This window comes from Molothrus ater, chromosome 2, assembly GCF_012460135.2.
Source record: "Molothrus ater isolate BHLD 08-10-18 breed brown headed cowbird chromosome 2, BPBGC_Mater_1.1, whole genome shotgun sequence".
In the NCBI taxonomy this organism is placed as follows: domain Eukaryota; kingdom Metazoa; phylum Chordata; class Aves; order Passeriformes; family Icteridae; genus Molothrus; species Molothrus ater.
This window is the reverse complement of record NC_050479.2, coordinates 96,298,359-96,321,433: the sequence shown is the minus strand read 5'-3', so window position 1 is coordinate 96,321,433 and position 23,075 is coordinate 96,298,359. Positions and strand designations below refer to the sequence as shown.

General features: G+C 38.3%; 1 protein-coding gene and 1 pseudogene across 1 annotated transcript; both read left to right on the top strand.

Annotated features, from left to right (window-relative positions):
- LOC118692208 (suppressor of tumorigenicity 14 protein-like) overlaps positions 1-12,774 on the top strand; it is a 30,398-nt pseudogene extending 17,624 nt beyond the window's left edge.
- A 2,246-nt stretch (positions 12,775-15,020) lies between these two features.
- Positions 15,021-22,813, top strand: C2H3orf52 (chromosome 2 C3orf52 homolog). Its single transcript, XM_036388018.2, has 6 exons — positions 15,021-15,200; positions 18,451-18,574; positions 19,114-19,247; positions 20,060-20,130; positions 21,406-21,596; positions 22,521-22,813. Coding segments are annotated over exons 1-6 (702 nt in total). The 3' UTR covers positions 22,523-22,813.
- Positions 22,814-23,075: the final 262 nt, after the last annotated feature.

The following is a 23,075-nucleotide window of genomic DNA, read 5'->3' as shown; positions in this document are numbered from 1 at the left end:
GTTTCTTAACCTTAAGCCTCATGTTGGGCACCAAAATCAGTCTTGGTATTGACAGACAGGTGTCTGCTAAGGAAGGCAGGACCCTCCCCTGAAATGGAAAATGCTCTGGATCAATGTTAGATTTTAGGGGTCTTCCAGATGGTGGAACAGGAATTTTCAGGAGATACAAGTATATTTACTTGTGACATTTCTTAGAAAAGATGCAATTTCAGATTTTTTTAAATGCCAGGGTTTTTTTACCCAATTAATGTCTAGGTAGCTAAAGTTCTCTGTGATTTCATGAGATCAGTTCATTTTGAGAAGCCTCTTCAAATCCTCAGCTTGCTTGTCAGAATGTAGTTCTGTTTATTGTTGACATAGAAGCATTTAAGTTTTAAGGTTTCTGGTAAAGATTTTTGTTTCATGGCCTTTCACTCTAATAAATGGCACATTTTTTGGTCAGTCATTGTGGGATTCACATTCTCTGAACCTGAGTGAAGCAGAGAAAAGAATGATCAAAACAATTCTTATCTCATTTGCTGCACCTGTGTTGTTCACAAGTGGAATGCATTGTGGAATGTTGTTTACCTGAAGGGAATTGGTAATTGGATTTTGGTGTGAGTGTTTTGATTCACTGGCCAATTGAATCCATGTGTGTGTCAGGACTGTCAGTGGACAGTCACAAGTCAGTGCAGTTGAGTGCTTGGCAGATTCAGCTTAGATGTAATGTAACATAGTGTAATATAGTATAATAAAGTAATTAATTAGCCTTCTGATAAGATGGAGTCCTCCTCATCATTCCTTCCTTCATCAGGGGCATCCTGAATCCAATAAGTCATTCTATAAGACACAAATTTTCAAAGATTTCTTCTTCCAACAATGTGGGTCCTCTTTCTACCAGAAAAAGTTACCAACTATTCCTAGTTCTGTGGTTACTCTGGTTTCTGCCTCAAAAATGGTTAAGAGTCTAAGCCTAGGAATACCTTTTTTAACAAAATCCACTGCCTTTATTGTGTGTATCTGTGTGCTCTGCTCCTAGCACTGAGGCAGGAAGCAGATGGCTCAAAGTTATTTAATCAGTTCTTAGTCACAGTCAGGAGGCTCTGTTTAAAGACTCAGGAGGAGTGGAATGGCTGTCATGCGTCAGTATCAAGTTGATACAGTAGTTTGGGGAATGCTATCTCAGACACCAGCATGGATTGAGAGCGCTGGCCTATATCAGCCTTCCCTTCAGCAGTAGTAACAGGAGAAGGAAAAAAATAAACTCATGTTTTCCCATATCTTAAGTACCTGCAATCACCCACCTAAGGTTAGTTTTTTCCCCATTGTTGGGTGCCTATCAAAGCACAGTTGCTAAAAATCACAGGCTCTGCTCTGAGCTGACCTGGAAAGCAAATGCCAGCCATCAGCTCTATAACTTCAGGGAGAGGTGACAAGAAAATGCAGACACTCCTGCTTTGAGCTTGTGCTGGCTGGGTGGTGTGTGCTTTCCTCCCACTGACATCACATGCAAGGCAGTGAAGAAGACTAATTTACTCCAGATTGGAACTGATTAGACAACTGTGGGAGAAATGGATTTGGTCCTTCAATCTGATGTAGCTCTTAATTTGCCTATGGTGCTGAATGGGAGAAAATTTCATTTTACTTCACTTGGGCAGAAAGAGGAGTCGTTTGAGCCACTTAGTCTTTCAAATACTTTTTTTTTCTTGCACATCTGAAAGAGTCAAAGAGAACAAACATTTTTATATATTGTAAAGAAACAACTTACCATCTAAACTAACTAGTAGTTAGTTAATGTGAATGTGAAAGAAATTCTTGGTCAAGGGCTGTTGCATATGAGACTGCAAGTTTTGGGAAGTGTTTGATAAAGCACTTATTCACATCAGATACTGAGTGTAGTAACATAGAGATTAATTTGTACAGAATTTTAATATGAGGAAATATGTATTTGTAATACTAAAGAGAATGCCTAGCTTTGATTTTATATTCCTTTTCCTTAGAAAAATAAATTTTGATTTTATTTTCCTTTTCCTGTATTAAATACATTCCTTAACAAGTTAAAGAAATGCTTCCTATCAGTAGTTATGTATCTGTGGTGAAGGACTTTCAACCCTTAGAGTAGAGGCAATTAATGTAAATTCGATTTGCTAAGTATATTTAGGTGACACATTTAATTCAGACTGCTTGACAAAAATCTTTGACAGATTGTGCCGAGATTTTTTTTTAATATTCATTTTATTTTACAAATTACACAAACTTTAATTTTTAATAATAATTTTAATATTTCTTCATGGTAGAGTCCTGCATTACTGCATTTAGGCTGTATCAATATTTCCAGTGTCATTGATTTCTTATTTTTCTAGCTTGTCCTTTGATATGCAGACAGAATGTGCATTCCTTCAAGAAATTAGTTTGAATGATGGAAAGGCTGCCCAGGTAGTAGTGCTGAATTGGATTGGGGTAGAGCAATTATTTCTTGTTTGTTGTTTTCTGTAAAGAGACTTTTTCCACTCAACTTTTTTCCACAAAGTTGAAACACGAGTTGAAATTATCTCTAAACTACTGCTGGCAATCTTTAAGATCACATGAAACATGTGGGTGAAGATGTAAAAGTGTGGAAAAGAGGCTGTGTAATGTGTCTCTTTGAAGAGTAGGAGAACAGAAAAATCAAGAGGGAATTTCACACCAATCTTTATAAGTTAACTTTCCAAAGGGAAAAAAATGCACAAGAAATAGTCAAAGTAAGCTATTTATAAATAGTGAAAAGAATATTAAAACCATCATGGAGCTTTAAAATTTTGTTTTAGTTCCCTGCTGTGAGAGGATAAATAGATAAATTGTACTTTGACACTGTTTTCTGTGACAAGCTTATCAATAAGTAAAGAAAATGTGGGGAGAAAAAAATACAGGAAACTGTTTCCACTGAATGATTGGTCAAGACTCATTGCCAAAGAGAAAGGTTATTTTTAAAATCATTCTGCCAATATTGTTACAGATTGTCACATAATTTTTGTTCATGATCTAAATTATGGATTAGAGTAGGTGCTTATGAAATAGAAAAGTGTTACACAATAGAAAGATGGATGTATTTAAGAGGGATGCATTTGTAAGTGCTGTAGAATATGTATGGAGAAAAATAAAAACAAGAATATGAGTCATCAGTGCCCTGGCAGCCAGGAGAGACATCCTTGTCCTGAGGTGCATCAGGCACAGCATCGTCAGCCAGGTGAGGGAGGGGATTGTCCTGCTCTGCTCTGCACTGGGGCAGCCTCACCTCGAGTGATGGGGGTAGTTTTGAGCACCACAATATAAAAAATAATAATCTTTAAGAGAATGTCCACGGGGGGGGTAACAAAGATGGTGAAGGGCCTTGAGGGAAAACTGTATGAGGAACAGCTGAGGTTACTTGGTCTGTTCAGCCTGGAGGAGACTGAGGGGAGACCTCATTGCAGTTACAGCTTCCTTCTGAGGGGAACAGGAGGGGCAGCTGTCTGATTTCTGCTCTCTGGTGACCAGTGACATTCCCGAGGGAATGGTCTGAAGTGGTATCAGGGGAAGACTAGGTTCGATATTAGGAAAAGGTTCTTCCCCCATAGGGTGATTGGTCACTGGAACAGGCTCCCCAGGGAAGTGGTCACGGCCCCAAGGCTGCCAGGGCTCAAGAAGCATTTGGACAATGCTCTCAGGCACAGGGTGTAACTCTTGGGGGTGTTGCTGTGCAGGGCCAAGAGTTGAACTGTAAAGTTGATCCTAGTGGGTCCCTTTCAACTCAGAATACTCTGTGATTCTGTGAAGATCTGAATGGAGATAATTAAACAGACATGGATTGCCTAAGTTGCTTTGTGAAAAAATGGCAGAGGGGATGATTGTTGCTCAAAAGCTGACTTGTGAGTCAGAGTCACAAAATGTTCTGTGAGTTTTGTTTGTATTTAGTGTTTTGTTGGTTGGTTGTCTTTGTTCTGGGGTTTTTAAGTGTCACACTAGGATATAAGACAGGAAATTGAAAATGCCTTCCTGATCACCAGTGGGAAGGCTTCAGCTAGTGTACTGTACCTAAACTAGGTGTTGCATGTCAAAGAAGATAGGGAACATTCAAAAGATACCAGAAACAGTGACCAGAAGGTAATCCAAGGTCAGATAGTACAGCACAAGTCTCTCTGTCACTGTATACTACCAAAACCAAGGTAGATAAATGCCTGACAGAAATGGCACAGAAACGTCCAGGTGACCTCTAGTAGGGAGTGTAGCATGTGGCTGTTGGTCTGCTGTTTGTATTAGAAATCTATAGACAATTTTTCTTCAGGTTGTAATCCAGAACAATTGAACTGTGGTGATGGGAACTGTAAACCTCAGTATAAGTCTTGTAAAGATGATAACAGCCTCGGACAGGATAGTGATGAAAACAACTGCTGTAAGTATGTAATTTTAGGTATTTTCCAAAAGATGGCAGAAGACAGAAGCAGGAATATACCTTTTTTAATGGTTGCATGAGTTGTTTCTAGATTTATTTTTTTTCATGGCACAAAGTAAAAGTTTCATACTCGTGAACATAAATCATGCAGAGTAAAACTAGGTTTTGGGAGAGTTTAGACAATTAATGAAGAAAAATCCAAGATAACAGGGATTTTAGTAAGAAAACCAAACCACATTTTACTGGTGATCCTGTGGGAAGAGCACTTTTCCCCCAAATGCTACCTGATCAGTACCACATAATTTAAGGAACAGGGACATAGTAGGCTGGGGACTTTTGTCACATTTATGGTCTTTTTACTGTAGATCCACAATGGTTGAGGACATGGCTGATACTACCAATGGCTCCCTAGTGACTTGCTTCATTTTGCTTATGTACTTTTTGTCTTGCTTTCAATCTTGGGGTAACCAGGAGTAAATATTTTTTCAAAAAAAACCTACCTCCCACTGTTTAGAGGTCCTTGTAAACAACTGGTAATAAAAATAATAGTAATAGAAGCCAATTGATGAGATCTATCAGGCTTCTCACATAGTAAACTGTGATAGTCCTTAGTCAGAAATTTATTGGAGGGAGGTATTAAGCTCTTCTGCAGTTTCCTAAATTTCACTTGAAAATTAAAAGATGCTGTGAATTTTTATTATTTGTAATGCCTGTGGTTCTGGTGAAGGCAAAAGAACAGATCTGAGAAGCCTCACTTACTCAGGTTAGAGTTATGCAAAATGGGAGTGCAGAAAGGTGAAGGGTCTTCTTTTTTGTCAGGGACAGTGGAGACTGAAATTAGTGTGATCATTAATTAGGGTGGGTCATTCCCCTGTTCCCTCTCTATAGTGGGACCAGTTTACACTAGCATAGACTACTACTTTAAGCAGACTAGAATGTGTAGCTTTGAACAACTTGCTGAATGTGCAAGGTGTTGTTAATAATTAGAAAGCATCACTCCAAACATGTGACACTATCTTCTCTCTCTTATTTCAGCCCACCAAAGTTGCTCCCCTCATGCATACAAATGCCTCAATGGAAAATGCTTGCTGAAACCAAATCCTGAGTGTGATGGGAAAAGAGACTGTGCAGATGGATCACACTGTGGTGTGGTAACATTTATTTTAAAATTTGTTAGTTACTTGGGAAACTAAATCAGCAATTTATGTTATTCTTAAGCATTATTGGATTAAGAATTTGTTAATCAAATATGAATTTTAAAAAAAAATAATTTCCTGGTAACACTGTATGCAAATGTCTGTCTTGAATTTTGCACTGTTTCTTTTAAATCAGCTCATCCATTCTGTCTATGATGACTTATTTTAAGGAATGCACTTCCTGGATAATCTGGTAGGTCTTGCTGCTTTTTTGAGCTGAATGAAATGCAGTCAAGCTGTGTTTGTAAGGAGGGAATAGAGACAAGAATTATTCAAGTGAACTTTTAAATTGTGCTTAACCTCTTTTTGAGTTATTCAACTCTTTAGAAAGCTACACAGGAACATAGACAATGCTTTATATCTGACCTGCCCATTGAGTGAAAATGGGGAAGTACTCACCTTTTTACCAATTGCACAGTAAGGTCTAAGGGTAAAAGTTTGTGTCAAGCATGGCAAAGTGAATTAACTGGTGGGCTTTTTACTAATTTATTAAATTATTTCTGTTAGCTTGTGGAAGACACCAGCTTATAAAAAACAGAATCATTGGAGGTGAAGATGCGAGATCTGAGAAGTGGCCTTGGCAAGCAAGTTTACAGATGGGGGCATGTGGCCACGTGTGTGATGCATCTGTGATCTCCAACAGGTGGCTCATATCTGTTACCCATTGCTTCCTGGATTCTGATTCTGCAAGGCGTGAAGAAATTATACTGTTCTAGAGTATTTGCAGTTTAATAACCTTACAAAGGTGCTTTCAATAATTTGTAGAAGCTATTCCTTGTCTAGATAAGTTGATCCAGGTAATAACTTGGTGACATGACCTCGCTACACAAACACTTGGTGTTGTCTGCTGGCTTCAAAAGTCTTCAGTTTTTGAAGTTATTCTTTTGCTTCCATTGCCAGTAAAACCTGGATGACAGAACACTGTTCTGTTAGATGTAGGGTAAACACCATTGGTTTTTTTCCCCTGCTTTTCAAAAGGCAGGAGTTTTCTGAATAGAACTATGGCCTTTTATCCCAATACATGTCCTATATATTGATCAATGAGTGAAAACCTCATTGATGTTCAGTTTAGGTAGTGGAAATTGAAAATGCATACCTCCTACATGTGTTAAGAAGGAGATAGAGTTTAAGAATACACTTTTATGAGTTCCAAAGCATGATGCATAGCAATGAGTTGCTCTTATAGATCCAGGAGATTAATTAAGTTCATAATAGCAAGTAAAAACATTGCTTAATGTTTTAGCAGAGAGACCTAGAGTGCATCTATCTTCTGAAGTCACATTCTACTCCATGCACCATGGTTTTGATGAATGTCCTCAAATACTGAAAAGTACTTAAAACAGAGTGAACTAACATTGTGTTGCTTTCCAATGGGATGTTCTAAAAATACTTTTTTTTACAGATACTCTGTTCCAATGGGATGGAGAGTGTATATGGGCTCACATACTATAAATGAAAAGAGCAATCATGTAGCTATGAGATCAATCGTAAGGATTATTGTACACCCACAGCTTGACCAAACTATCTCAGACTATGACATTGCTCTGTTGGAAATGGAGACACCTGTACTCTTCAGTGAGCTGGTAGAGCCCATTTGTTTACCTAGCACCTCTAGAGTGTTTTTTTATGGAACTGTCTGCTATGTAACTAGCTGGGGAGCCATAAAAGAAAATAGTATGTTCATTTCCTGGATACGCTTTTTTCAAGTTTGGCTTAGTTTTAAACTCTAACAATGGAATATTTATACTTGTAAGCAAAAAAAAACCAACAAAAAAACCCCAAAAAAATAAAAAACATAAAAAAAACCCCAAAACCAAACCCGTGACATTTACTTAGTGTGTTTATAAAAAGCCAGAAAAGATCTCCTTAGCTACAGTCTGTGAATTCTGAATGGTTGCTTGGATAGCAAGTGATAAGTGACAAAATGCATACTCAGGTGTCACAGATCATTGAAAAGCAAATGATCATAGATTTATAAAAATGTGCCCATTTTCATGTTCATGACTCATTTAATGTGATGAATAGAACCTTGCAAGTAAAGAGATCAATAACTTGCAACTATTGCAGAGATAGAATTTGTTTCTGATTGACAACATAGAGCCATAAGCAGCAATATTGCAATTGCAAAAAAATGTGGAGGATCTTTCATTTTCTCTGTCTTAATCAAAGGCCTCATGAAGTTCTGCCTCTGTGTATCTTGGAGCAGCCAGCTGCATTGGGGAGGCAGAAAAAAGCACACTGAGTTAGAGAGGGCTTGCAATGGAGCCTGTGGGATCCTTGCCCTGTTTCAGCATTAAACAGCTTGAAACCTAGACTTGGGCAGCATCTCAGAGGTATCAGGACATTTAGCTCACAAGGGCACCTCATGTCAATACCATAGTTCAGAATTAAAGTCTTAGCATCATTTGTGAGTTACAGACTGTTCTTTGGTGTTTCTTTAAAATTATTTGTTTTTCCATGCTCAGCTTTATTCCTCAATTTCTTCCCTAGAATTGAGAGAATGGAAAACAATATAGAAATTGCATTTTGTAGGACTGGGATGTTGTTTGGAGCACGGCCATGGTTTAAATAATAACAAAAAGCTTCAGGCATAATTTGAAATGGCATTCAAATTTAGTCTCCCTGTGTGCAGTCTTATCTTACAATTTGCATGGCACTTTTACTACTTTCTGACAGAATAAGGTCATAAGGATAAGGGCTAGGGAAATGGAAAGGCGGTGCATGGTGCATTGGAACGTCTATGGCTATGGGGTAGTGTGAACAACCCAGCTTTCAAAAATTAGGGCAGGCACCATTTGAAGGCAAGGGAATTACTCTGCTGTCATTAGCTGGGTAGATTTTGAGTTAGAAGCAATTCTCTTTTGTTTTGATAATTGGTATCTCTGTAAGAAATTTGTGCCACCTTAACCTCTGCAATACTCTTCATATTTTTTTCTAGGTCATCTTACCAAAAAACTGCAGGAAGCTCAAGTGAGAATGATTAACCAAAGTGTTTGCAACAAGCTCTATGATTATCTTACTACTTCACATATGCTCTGTGCTGGGAAACTTAATGGTGGTGTTCATGCATGCCAGGTAATATGGAACTGGTAGGAAAACTACAAAGGAATGTTTGCTTTCATTGGAAAACTCTTCAGTTTTAGGTTGTTTGTGTGGTGAGGGTTTTTTTGGGGTTTTTTTTTTTGTTGTTGTTGTTGTTGTTCGGGTTTTGGTTTTTGGTTTTTCTTTTTTTATTGAGTGCAAATTTATGGTTAATTTAACATGGCAACTAAAAGCCCCCCAAAATAAGGAAGAAAATTCATCATGGATAATCTCTGACTCTCTTGAGAAATATCATTTTGCAAATGCAAGGATTAAAATGTATCGAGAAGAGTTATTTTTCTTCTTCAACAGTTATATTTCATACCAGAGAACAAAAATATAAAGATAAAAGGAATCATCTGAGCTAAAAGGTCCACCTGTGAATTGTGCTATTTGTATTAATTTCTTTTTATCTTTTTTAATATCTGAATGTGGAATTGCTAAAATACTGTAAAAGTATGATGAGTAATTTATTGTTACAGTTGAAAAGAAATACAAAAGGAAAAGCTAAGCTAAGTTTTGGAACTGCAGCTGCAATGGTGCTTTTAAATTTCAAACATTCATTCATGTGTATAATTACAAGTTGTGACTACATCACAGTAGAGTAAGTTATAAACCCCAGCTTGTTTACACGCACAATCAGAAACTGCCTTTTGGTTATACTTCCCTGTCCTGACGCTGCCTTCTTTCTCCTAGTACATTAGTTGTGCACTTCATTGGTGTTCAAATTTCTGATGATGAGTATCAACTTTACAAACATGTTTTTTGTACCAGTTACCATGCAAAAGGGATAGAAATTTGTTACTGAATATTAGACTGAGGCAATTTGGTATGAATTTTGCGTAATATATATATTTTATTATTTTAATGCAATAGGATAGCTTTTGCAAGATTGTACCTTATAATGGGTCAAACTTATTTAACACAATAGACTATTTGTAGAATTTTCTTATAGTGTCAAAGACCTAATTAAATTAATTATTATTTTTATTAACATTACGTGGAGTTTATCTGCAAACTTTGACCTTGGAACTGTTTTGCTAAAATATGTCAAAGGGGTAGTGTTCCTCCAAAAAATGTGTTGCTTAAGAAATGCCCTTGAATTTTCAGATGGGCATTTTTAACCTATTCATCTGTATATCATACTGGACATTTTCCAGCATGATATGCTATGTCTGAGTTTTAGCATGCTGGTCTGAGTTCTAGCATGTTGGCCCTCTGGGTCTTTAAGTTCTTAGTCTGGGTAGCATCTTTACCTTTTTTTGGGGTTGTTTTTTTTTTTTTTTCCCTTTCTTTCTGTCACTAGTATATATATTAAATTTACTAGTATATATATTATATATACTTTCTGTCACAGTATATTATATCACTGTAATATATGGTATGTGTTTCCTGTACAGTGCTAGAGAGGAATGACACTGGGAACTCAGGAAAGCCCCATAACACCCTAAACCTGCTTTACTATGCTTTCAGACTTGTGAGGGCCCTATTCTGTTTTACTCCTTCCTGGACATGTAAGCTGTGCATATGTTGCACAAGTGAAGCTTCCAAATACCTTTCATCTTTAAAGGACCTGATACACAAGAAATAAAAATATCACCCTTTCATTCTGTTTTCTTATCACTCTAGAATGTTCTTTGATCTTGGTTCTTCTGCTTAGGATCCTTCCTTTCCTGAGAGATATACAACCCCTTTGGTCTTTCAGAACTGGCTGAGTAATTGGCTGAGCCTCCTTTCTCAAGTAATTTTGACATCAGTCTCTTGGATTAGCAACACTTCTAGTATGACAGCAGCCTGGGAGAAAGGAAGAACTCTGGCTGCTTTTCTTATCTCTAGATAATTTTGTACCATCATAATAGATAATTTTGTTTGGTTGGGTGATGAAAGCTTTGTGTTATTACTCTTTTCTCAGCACATGGCTTTCTCCTGACCTCTTACATGTTTTGGCTCCACCTGGGGGCTCAAACAAGCCCCGGAGTGAATTTGGAGGCTGCTGACTGCCCTGTGTGCATTAGGAACAGCTGCAGAGAGGAGCTGCACTGTAGTTGCCCAGAGTTCTGTCAACAGACTAGGTCAGAGAAGGTTAAAGTAATGGAAGGCAAAAAAAACCCATTGATGAGCCCAAATGCACTTTGATCCTGTGAACTGAATTGAATAGAACTTTTTATTTTTCCACCCTGCTGTGCAAACCTGCATGTTCGATTTGAGAAGCATGTTCTTATTTGCACATTTCTTAGTCTTTGTTCCTTCTTCTGCCTCTACAAAGTAGTCTACTGTAGAGTCAGTCTTATTATAAAACTGCTGATAATACTTAATTGTGTCTGGTTTTTTTGTTGGGTTTGAGTTTATTTTGGTTAGTTGGCTTTTTTGATTTGGGGTGTGTGGTATTTTTCTGTTCCTATTGAGCACACAGAATAAGAGATCTGCCTTCAACCTGTGAACAATTTATAGTAGATTCCAAATTGCAGTAGAATTTGCCATTTCAAGTTGTAGTAGAATTCCCTATTTCCATCCCCGTCTTCTTCTCTCCCTATTTGAGCTGTGGTGAGTTATTCTATGAATCCTGCAATGAGACATTATCAAAGAGTAATTTTATAAACTGCTTCTCACCGTTGCTTTATATTGGTAAGTGTGCTGCATCCATAATTTAAAACAATTGAGTAAATATGGCATCTGGCTGGGTACATTATATCAAGAAGTAAGGTTTAATTAATATTTGAGAAAAAGAGGGGCAGGTATTTACTGTTCTTAAATAACCTAATTTTTCTTACAGGGCTCTCTGTGTGTGCACTAATGGCTGGATTCCTTCATTTTGGGGAGATTCTGGAGGTCCCTTGGCCTGCACAGGGAAGGGCAGTAGATGGTACCTTGCTGGCATCGTGAGCTGGGGTGAAGGGTGTGCTCGGTGCAATCGTCCTGGTGTGTACACCAAGGTGACAGGACTTTACGACTGGATCCGTCGGAATACAAACTGGTGAGCCAAGGACAAAATGCAGATCACCTCTGTGTGAAAGCTGCTTCCTGCTGTAGTCAATTTGATGATACAACATGAAAATGCCATTGACTGTTCCTTGGTGAAAGAATACATTTTTTAAATGAAGAAACTATCATTTGTGGTTCATCTAGCAATAACTGTTCAGCCTCAGAGGAACTCCAGGCTCCTTATGGATCCATCTTCCTTATGGCTATTTGCAGAAACAGCACTGCCTTAGAAACAAAATAAAATGGATTATAACCTGTAACAAAAATCCAGCCATACCTCATTCATAACCCTTCTCTCCTTCCTTGTCCCTTGTTATCTATATTTATTTCCACATGTTATCTGGATAAAAATGGCCACATACCATATATACTATATATATTCAACTCTTTAGGTATGTTACAGGATTCTAAACATAAATAATTATTTTATTGTTCTCAAAAATATAAATAGTGTATTGTGTATAAACCTGAGATTATTTCTTTCCAGTTATGTGTGACTGCATGACTTTTACTTTCTGGGCTGTAACTTTTGGGGTCTCTACTGTGTTTTCTTAAAAATACCAGATATATAGCTCAAAAATGCTCGGATGCAAGAAATTTTCATTAAGTAACTGGAAGAGTATTGTTTAGGTTCTTTGGGATGACGTCTAAATAAAAGGAAGGAATGAATGAGTTGTAATTCATTCAAATTGAACAAAGAGAAACTATAATGCTTTCTTAAATTCTCTTCAGAATTTGAACTAACTGTAGGGTTTAATATTTGCAACATGTTACATGTGTAGTTCTCCAGCTCTGGCATCCATTGTGAATTTTTAGCACGTTCCTGGTAGGTTAGGATTTTTTTTCGTCCTGTCCTCGGTCCACAGTAAGCAGAGTTTCAGGCTCAGGAAATTTTTTTTTTTGTGTATCTTTCTGGGCTGTCCCCACAAGACCACACTAAATTGAAATGGACATAGAAGGAAAATGGATTTATGTGGTTGGATGCATCCTTGGGCTCAATGAAAATAACATAAGAAATGACAGCAACATTCCTTTAACCCTGGTAGTAAATCTAAGTTTTTTAATTTTAATTTCCTGATGAGCTTATCACTCCAAATCTAGCCAATTTAAGGTTTCCAAAGCTGTTTATGGGACTTCAGAATAACAGTACTTAGCTTAATAAAATAATTGTCTAGATGGCCTTAAGACCATTTAGATGGTCTTTAAGCTGTGCTCAATATTTGGAAGTGTTTAGCTTTGACCTTTAATATATATATTTAAAGTTGAAACTGGCAGTTTGAACACCTTTTATTGCTGTCCACACAGCACACTTACTCTGCAGTACATAAGTATGTGATCTTTGTTTAATGTCAGATGTACCTTGGCAGCATGTGGGGGAAATGTCGAAAAGAGCTAGCACTGTAATCTGCATGCAGTGAGACTGCTCTTTCTAACACTGTTATTTCTTTTCCTTCCTTTCTCCCGTTGGGCATCTTGCCCCTGTTGTGTCAAACTTACAGCATAAGCTATATTCAAAGCCAGTATATTAGGAGGGTTGTTTCTTTAGTGGCTACTCAATTATTCACATCTTCCTTTTTAATAAACATGTGCTAAAACTGCAAGGGGCTATGTTTTGTTTGTTTGGATGTGCCTCTGAAACTCTAAACTCCATGTGTAATCAGAACTGCATTGGTGCCTTGGACTTTCCTGGTTTTGCAAAGCTGAAGGGTCAGAATTTCACATGGAAGAAATGTACAAAGTGTGGAAGTTAGATCCCCCAGATGAAAGAAAGACTTCAAGCAGTTTCTTCATAAATACATAAAATAAAATAAGGACTTTGGCCTTTGCATGGTGAGATCTGTATAATCATTAACTCTTTGTTTTAGAGGAACAGTTTTGATTTCAGACAATCCAGTAGGAAGGTCTACTGTGAGTAGAAATTAAATAATTGAGCCCAATATTCTGCAGGAGTAGTGAGAACCAGATAAAGGCTTTTCTAGTGTCAGATGTCCCAAGTAAGATTTTGTAGATCCAGATACAGGTTATGATCTTGATGACTGCTCAGTTTCACCTTCAGTCCTCCAGAGCTTTAAAGATTCTCAGAACCAAAATGTGTGGGGTATACAATTTGTATTTCTTTTTACTTATGGAATAAACCTAAGACGTGCTCACTTTCATGGAGTGCCTTTGCATGGATGGGTGTGACGTGACATCAGGAATGCAAACCCTGGGTGTACTTCAGGCAGCAGAACCAAGGTGAGTTGCACAAAGAGAAAATTGGAGTGGTGGGACAAGGGGAGAACTCCCTGAGCTTTTGGCAGGAAAAAGGATTGGTGCTGTGAGTGGAAAGGGGGTTAGGGAGAGAGGCTGTGTTTGGTTCTCAAAAGAGCATGATACTCCCCGTGCTGGGACAAAAGAGTAAAGAAGGGTGTGGTTACCAGCTGTCTGCCCAGACCTTTTGAGTCAGAGGGGAGAGAGATGTTCTGTGGGAAGGAAGAAGAAAATGGGGATGGAGTGTGAACAGGAGAAATAAGATGAGGTAGGATCAAGGATATTTAGGAGGCTGGGGTCGTAATCAGCCCCTGGCTACAGTAAGCTGTTATGAGTGACTCCTAGTGCACATGAGAATGCATGTGGGAAGCTAGTGAAGACCAAATCACCACGGTTGTTTCATAAAAGCATGTCCTGTAGAGCACAGAATGAAATTGAAGCCCGTCTTTCTCTTCTCTTTATCTCTGTCCTCTGGGGTTTTTTACCTGAAAGCAGTTCTCAGGTTTAGGTTGGATAGTATGTTAAAGGACATAAATGGTTCTTTAACACTAGATATGATTTTAGGCAGTATAATAGCTAGAGGAAGAACAATTTATAGCACAAAGGTCGTTAGTGTTCATTTCTTTATTGACTATAGAGGGAGACTAGAATCACAAGTGTGGACAGAGTCCCAGCATAAGCAAACAACATGCTCTATGAACTTTTACTCTGTTTGTGCTGATCAGCACCGCATCTGTTTAGCTACATGGATAACAGTAATAACATTTTATTGTTTTGGCTGACAGCAGCAGAGAAAACACTGGTTCCTTTCAAAATCATCCCAGCATTGCTGAAGGTTTAGTCACTTGCTTGTCAAGGGCTGGTACAGGCAGGTAGGCAAACTGGAAAACCTAGTATTGCACAGCTGAGAGTCAGAGTTCTCATGGCTATGCAAATCGATACTTCCTCTGCCTTCCCTTTCTCTGCAGCTAGGGCAGCCGACTTTATTCGCTCTTCCACGGAATTCCCCTAATTTAACAGTATTTTGAGACCTCTCCTGTGAACACTATCCCCACTCTTCCTGTTTCCAGCCTCGTGTCAGAGCAACCACTGACCATAATTGCAGCTGAAACAAGAAGGAAATGAGCTGGCTCCATGCTCACTTCAGAGACAGAGGTTCTCGCAGAGGACCCTCTTCAGAGACAAAAGCAATGAAAAGGCAGAGTTCTGCTCAGGAGCAAGAGATTATTGAATTACGGGAACATAATGTGGAGGAAAGTGAGACTGATCGTGACAAGCCTCTAAATGCTCAAACGAGAAAGGTAGGAATTTCATTTGGTCATTTAATCCTTCCTGTGGGGGAAATACTACACAGCAAGAGAAATGACACTTGAAGGAACATTTTGTTGAGGTTATTCCATTTCCTGTTTGAGGTAGAGGGAAAGAGGCTAAAAAAATGTTAAATGTAATTCTTTTTCCTTATCAATGAAGTGTTCTGAGAGTGGGATTTTAAGCATTAATTTAGGAAGTGAAACTGTAATTGGTTCTCTGAGTTTTGCTTTCTCTTCTAAAGTGCTATCAGTGGGATTGGGCTCAAAACCAGAAAAGTTGAAATAAGTTTTAAAACCAGGCTTTCTTTCAGTAGAAGTTAACCAGGAAACAGTGCTACCCAACAAAAATAAGATGTCCTCGAACAGAGCACACTGGATTCTCTTTATCTCTGCGTAATTTTCAGTTGCAAACCATTATGAATTTGTATTAACAGAATGCTCCAAGCCCTCAGTTAAGATCAGCACGTGAATCCTAAGGGACGTAGCTCCTAGTCCCTATTTTAAAGCTACGGAACAGACTAATTCTGGCAGAGGAATAATATTCACACGTGACTGCTGTACAGTGAATTACACTACATACTGCAGGAGTATTTGTGGTTGTGCGAAGATGTTTCCTGCTTTTCTGTGGGCACGGCTGAGTGCCGGGAGCTATCTGCCTGAGGCACCGCCCGTCCCTTCCCGCTCTTGTGACTTCACTTCTGCCTTGGGGAAGCCCCGCTGCTCATCGCTGGGGCTCGCTCATTCATTCCGCTGACTAGGCAGGGGTCAAGTTACTTCTCCCGTGGTCTGGAAAGCTGAATCAGCTCGCTGCAGGGCCAGGCACATTCCAGGAGGTGCAAAGAGGAGCAGCAGAGGGGGGAGGAGAGCCAGGGATCAGCTAGGTCTGCTAGACTATCTCGAGAAACCTTACCCTTGGGCTTATCCTTCCCCTTTCCAAAGCTGAGTTTTCATTTGAGCTCTCTTTATGCTGATTATAGCAAGTGGCTTCCCGTCCTATACAGATTACTGGAAGTTACAATGCTCTGCTTTCTGCTCAGCTGGCAGGGTAATCAGAGCTGTCCTGCCCACCAGGGAGAGAATTTCTCGGCTGTTGTTGCTTCCCTCTGGCCTATTGGCAAAGTTCGGAAGGTGTTGGAATAGTTGTGGAACTGAATGTTTTCTTGGGATCAAGCCAGTTTGCTATGTATGATTAAGAGTTGCGTTTTGTGATAGCCTAAACATGCGGTGGTGTGGTATTAACATGCCCTCTGAACAGAGACATAATTCTCTCTCTCAGGTTTTTTCCTGGAGAAGCACAGAGGGAAAAAAAAATTATCTCTGCTTGCTGCTCCTGGTGTTTTGCACATGTGGAATGTGTTGGGAAGGTTGTTTACTTGAAGGAATTTGGTAACTGGATTCTGGCGGAGATTGTTTATGTTAATTAGCTTATCGGGTCCAAGCTGTGTGGACTGTCGGTCTGCAGACAGTCACGAGTTGTTAGTTAGTGGTAAGTATTCTTTAGTATTCTTTGTAGTATAGTTATAATATAATATAACATATAATATAATATAACATAATATAATATAATATAATTTTAAAAAAGCAAGTATTCAGCATTCCGAAGTTTTAGAGTCAGATGCAAATAATTTGCCTTTGTCGGGGGTCCTGATTTTACTATATGGTGGCTCAATCAAAACTTGGGCTTGACAGCTGCCTGTCTCAACTGATGGGGCTATGGCTGATTTCACAGTTGCACTCTAGGCAGTGGTTACTGGCTTTTAAAATTTTTTAAAATACAAAACTATATGCTAGTGTTAAGTATTAAATTGAAATTCATACTTCTATAAAATATATATATATTTCTATAAAATATTTAAAAAATCGAATAACAAAAAAAGTAAATGAGATGACAGCTGAAAGCGTGCTGTCAACAAAACCATACTCCGTGTTTGCCTTTCATGCTCTAGCAGAGCAAAGTTCTGGGTGCAGAGGTGTCTACAGAGAGTGTTTTCCTTTTTCTGCCTCTGTTCCTGAAGGAATCTCTCTTGTAAGTGCTTTCTCTGTGTGTCTGTTTTCTCTCCCTGTTCCCCTGCCACCACATAGAAGCTTTTAGCCAGCTGCTCAATTCAGTTAAATTCAGTGAAAGCCTCTCTGTTAGTCTGTGTTCTTAGAAAGTTCAAAAAGTAAAGGAAGGAAACCTTGACTATTGCCTCCAACAGCAGCTGGTTTCTGCCAATCTGCATGTGTGTGTCCCAGACAACTTGCAGCTCGTGCTTTTCCTTATCTGGTACTGATGACAGAAAAGACGTAGGGTTTGTTACTACCATTATGGTGGATGGAGAGGGAGGGAGAGAAGTAATTAAAAAGACAGCATGGTCTGCTTATGAATTCAAGCCTTGCTTCAGTCTTCTGATTCTTCTGGCTGTGGAACAAAACAGATGAAATTATCTGTTTTGCCATCACCTAAGCTTACTCCTTCCCCCCCCCCCACCTTTTTTTTTTAAATACTTATCCTGTTGGATTAACTCATTAAAAGACTAATTTCTGTCATGGTTTTAAATCTTATAAAAATTAAATAACAGGCAAGGTATTGTCCTTTCTCTCTCGTATGAATGTACATACCTGCACAATTGCTTTGAGTCAAGTTTTCTTTTGACCTCATAGAGCAGGTGAGATTTGCATTAAATTTTCTGTTAAATACACTCAATAGCCTTCAAGTTTCCAATCTTCTGAAAAAAAATAAGTCAACTATAAAATTTTCAATTATTTTACAGAGAGTTTAAGACAATAGTATCTATTGAATAGCACTGCCTTTGCATTGGATGCTGGCATCCAGAAGCTGTGCAGGTTGACATCATCAATGCTGCAGAGGTGAATGATTTTGGAAATACCTCCAGAGACACGTTTTTAGTTGGGAGAGATGAAAAACATTAAAAGGAGAGCTTGTGGAATATACACATTTAATTCACGTAGTTAAAAAAAAACAAATGTGGAGCCAAGAAATCACCTTTGCAGTACTTTAGCTTTATGGGCCATTCAGCAGTTGGAACTTCTGCGCAAAGGGGAATCATCTCTCTCAAGTGAATGTCCTTTACCTTCTCTAGGTTTGCATTTTTTCCTGCAAGGCTGGGAACCCCTGATGCAGGGCATTGCTTACCAATGAGGTTCTCCCATCTATGTGGGGGTGACAGCCGAGACATTTTTCAGTATTTTTTTCCTGCCTTATTTGATTAATCAATATGCCCTTCTCTTTTATACCTAGGAGAGAGATGCCTGGAAATCATGCAGGAATGTAGTTTTCTGGAAGTGTAAACTATGGATGGTTATATCTACAATATTTCTAGTGATCTTCCTGGTCATTCTCATCAGCCTAATTCTTTATTCTAGTAAGTATCTTGCTCTTGACTACAGTAATACAAACGTGCAATATGTACACTCTAATAGAACACAAATGCAACAATGACATCCTTTAATGTCCTTCTGTAAACTGCTGAAGGAACTGGGATACTGACTGAAGAGGGTGGTATTGTAGTTCGGTAGTTCTTGTGAATGCTTTTATCTTAGCAGGCAGCAAGCCACTTGTATCCTGATCAGGTGACAGTTTGTAGCTAAGAAAATATCACAAGCAGAGATTTGGATATGAGGATAGAAATTATGTTTGTTATGTTGGAACAAGTGCCATGGATGACTTAGGTCCCATGGGGTCATTGCCTGTCGGACTCCCAGAGCAGATGACTTTTGCTAATGGAGGTTGGTGGTTCACTTTCTGGTGCTGTCACTTTTTTCAGGTGACTTGCACTTTCTTTCTGTCTTTCCCAGTCAGTCCTTACCTAAGAAATCTATGAGAAAGCCAAGTGGGTTGTTTTTCAATACTTCAGCGATCTGAAACTTTTTTCTCCCCTTTGTGTCTCCTTTTAATTATTAGATGTTTACACAGATGAGGATGACTACTGGGATCCTGATGAATTACTAAGCAATGGAAATTTTCACAATTTTTCAGGAACATTGGAGTTAATGTGTGGTCTCCCACACTTCTCCTCGGAGGACATTACTAAGAGGGTAAGTGTTTATGTGATTCTTGGCAAAGTTGATTCTGCTTCAGTGTTTTGCCTTTTAAGTTTCTGTTTCTCTGCGTAGCAACTCAGTCATTTGCAAGTCCACAAATAAATTGTGTTGTACTTTTTAAAGTCACAATCTAGAAAAAAAAAAATTGTCTGCTTTTAAGCACAATAAAGTATTGACTTTATTCCCATAAATTTGACCATTTGTAAAGACATTGTCTTCACCTTTTTCATAGAATCATTGAATAATTTAGGAGAGACCTGGGAAAGTCATCCAAGCATAATATGGACTAAACATCCTGTGTGCAGCATTCTCTTATGAGTACCTGATTACAGTCTGGGTTTATAGCTGTGATTTCTGCTGAGCCAGCACAGCTCTGCGTTACAGCTGAAATATGCTCAGCATACATGGCAGTTATCATTTGGACATGGTGGGAAGGCAGTCTCAAGACAGAGACTCTCCTCCCCACAAAGTAAGAGTTAGAAGAGCCTTTTGGTACTAATTAGATCCCAAACCTAACAGCATTAGTTGCACATAGCAACATGAGCACACGCTTTTAGCTCACCTTGAGTGCCCCCATTGTGTTAAGGTTACAAAGCAATCACTCAAATGTACAATTAACTTGTCTGTCAAATTTAAATTACTCTCTACCTTTTCGAGGGCAGATATTTGCTGTTATTTGACCTTCGGCACCTGTTTTTATGCTCGTTAAAGCACTTTGTAAAAATGATTTGCTGTGCTTTTTTTTTTCTTTATGAGAGCAAAAAAGAGATTGAATAGAAGAAACATTTTTTTTCTCTCTCTCTCAGCTAACAGAGGTCTACAGCTCATCTCCAGCTTTAGGACGTTACTTTAGGTCAGCTCAGGTGATTTCTTTCAGGTGAGCAATTTCTGTCCCCAAAGTTATCTGAAAATTACAGGCTTCTGATAAGACATACATGTGCTTATGTAAATATGTACACTATTTAAATCTCTGAAAAATAGGGTTGTTTGGGGAAAATTATGTGTATAGGCAGTGAAAACTGGTCAAAGGATCATCTGATGTAAGTGGTAAATGCTGCTAAAATTACATAACAACAGGAACATATTGTTGCTGTGAAGTATCATCTCTGTTATCTTTGGTTCCAATTGCAGCCCTTAAGAAACATATTCAAGGATATTTATTAAAAGAAAAATTAATTGCTGGAAATGCTTAAGATTGATGTAGTTTAAATAATCTTAAATATATGAAACAGGGTTCATAGGGAGGAGAGAATAATTTTGTTCCCAAAAGACATAAAGGCAAGAGGAATATACATGTCTCCTGTCACGGAGAGATAGCAGGAAGGCACGGGAAGACAGAGAGCTTTCCCAAGGACTTCTGAAAAAGAACTCTTACAAAAGAAATTAGAAAGATGGGACAAAATCAAGGGAAGTAGTTTTGCAAAGTCCCAGGTGCTTTGAGATAGCAATGACAAAGGAATAGCCACGTTGCAATGTGGCTAGTGGCAGTTGCAAAGGCACTTTGCTCCCTTGAGGAAAATGCTCCCTTGCCCTGCCAGCCTTGGGCATGCCAGCCTTGTTCAACAGTGAACTGTAGCTCCTTAGCTTATGGGTACTAACTATGATTTAGACCATCAAGTACAAAGCTGTAGTTCTACACATATATTGATTAGATAGTAACTCTCTCTGCCTCTTTGATGCCTCTCTCTTGTTCTCTCCCTCTCTTTCCTTTTATTTTCCCCCATTCAAGTACTTTTTGAAAATGTTTTGAATTCTGTGAGTACAGCTGCATGGTCCCAGATACTGCTAGCAGGAAAATAAACATTCCTACAGGTTTCTAGTGAAACTATGCACAGGATATTGCAACACTTCTTTTAAGTAGCTTCTTGTGAAGCACCAGTACTGAAAACTGCATCCCATCAGAACACATGTCCATTTGCCCCTCATGGTTTTGAAAACATGTCTCTGGCTGGCTTCAAGTACGTACCCAGTTTCAAGAGCTGTTCTGAGAAGGGAGGCAGAAACTGGCATCTTCGGCTGTTTTCTTTTTTGGGGAAATTTTTTTTTTTTTTTTTAAATCTATCCCAACATTGATAGGAAAAGTCAGTCTTTCAAAAAAAAGAAAAGACACTGTTGACACTTGAAGACATTTATCCTTGACTTTGTTTTTCAGTAATGAAAGCTCCACCATAATTTATCAGCTAGTGTTTTCTGTACCACCATCAACAGAGGGATTTATAGAAAACAGTATGAACCCAGATTTTATAAGGAACATTTTACGTCAAAATATTTATGATGAAGATACTCTTAATCCTGGGACATCTGAATGTGACAGGTTAAAGCTCAACCCGACTTCTCTCACATGTAAGTGCTGTACCTTAGAGAAACTGTTTCTTTACAGAGAGCAGAAGTATTTATGTGAAAGGAGGGAAATACTTCTAGAAAGATATTGAGATTCATTAGATTATATGATTTGCATAACAGTATTAAGGATATTTTAAAATAGCTTTCAGAAAGTCTTGATATGCTTAACTTAAAACCTGGGACTCACTGTTTGGTCCTCTGATGAGAAAGGGAATAGTGATGAGACTGGTTAGCTGTGGACTCCAACCAAACTTTTCTGATCTAATATTGCATTTTATCTGTACAGAAAAATTCTCCTTGTATGTATGTGTACCATAATGGGGAGACAAATAATTAAAAATATTTCTCCTTATTGTACATTTGGTTTTGAATGCTAACAAAACAAATTTTAATCCAAGGGATGAAAAAGAGTCCTGATTTTTGTCTTTCTGTAGTTTTCTGGAAAATTTATTATATACAGAAATACCTGGAAAGAAAACAAATGTTTATTCTTCCAGGTTTTCTAGGTGATGACTACCAGTGACTAGGTAGAGATTCCAATGCATTTATATTTGTCCTGATAGAAATGCCCATATAAAAGTCCTATGAGCTTTGAAGCTATACTAAATGCATGGAACTGCCTCCCCCCAGTGCCAATTTACTGAGTCACACCTGTGTGCTTTTAGAATATTCCTAGGCTAACAATTCGTCATTGCAGTGTAGATAAGTAAGGTTTGTAATTAACTTGTATTGGTTTTTCATGGGATTCTTACCAGGGGACAAGAGATCAACAGGTCATGAGTTCCAATTTTTAGAAGAATTTTATTCCTTATATAGTGACAGGATTCTTAGGAAAAGAGTGTAAAAGAGGACAGGAAAGAATATGTTGAAATGACTGTTTAAAGTTTTGTTTTAATGTTAATACAGTACCATTTTAACTTTCAGAGAAATTATGGAAAGATTCTTCATCTTCATCACTACCTTGAAGAGATGCGATTCCCTATCTACAAGTAATCCCAGGGCAGGGAACTATTCATTAGGTAGAAATACTTCTAAAATTGTTGTCCTGTAAATACTGCCTGTGGTGCAATACTGTAAATGGAAAATGTGGTATATATATGACAGTGTTGTATTGCTATAGCACCACCTCCTTCTTCTATATCTCAGTAATCCGTTTCACCCTTGAGAAAGTCATGTATTTGATGCATGCTCTGTTGAGTTTGAAACCTCTGCTTTGTCTTGCCTTATGATTAAATCTGAACGTTCTGCATGAGCTTTGAAAGCAGTCTTGCACATGGCTCCTTTCTTTTTCTCGTGGCTTATGCAAAATTATCTGTACAGCTTCATCTTCAATGCTCACTTCCACTCAAATTCATATATGTTATTTTTTTCTCTCCGCACTTCACATGACAAATTTATTTGTTGGTCTTTCCTTGTAAAAGAGCTTGAAAACCTAAATATAGATATATATGTGTGTGTGTGTGTGTGTGTGTGTGTGTA

Coding starts and splice junctions, on each gene's coding strand:
- C2H3orf52 (XM_036388018.2), top strand. CDS start 15,021: ATGAGCTGGCTCCATGCTCACTTCAGAGACAGAGGTTCTCGCAGAGGA. Junction 19,248..20,059: donor CGGAGGACATTACTAAGAGG/GTAAGTGTTTAT, acceptor TCTCTCTCTCAG/CTAACAGAGGTCTACAGCTC. Junction 20,131..21,405: donor GCTCAGGTGATTTCTTTCAG/GTGAGCAATTTC, acceptor TTTGTTTTTCAG/TAATGAAAGCTCCACCATAA.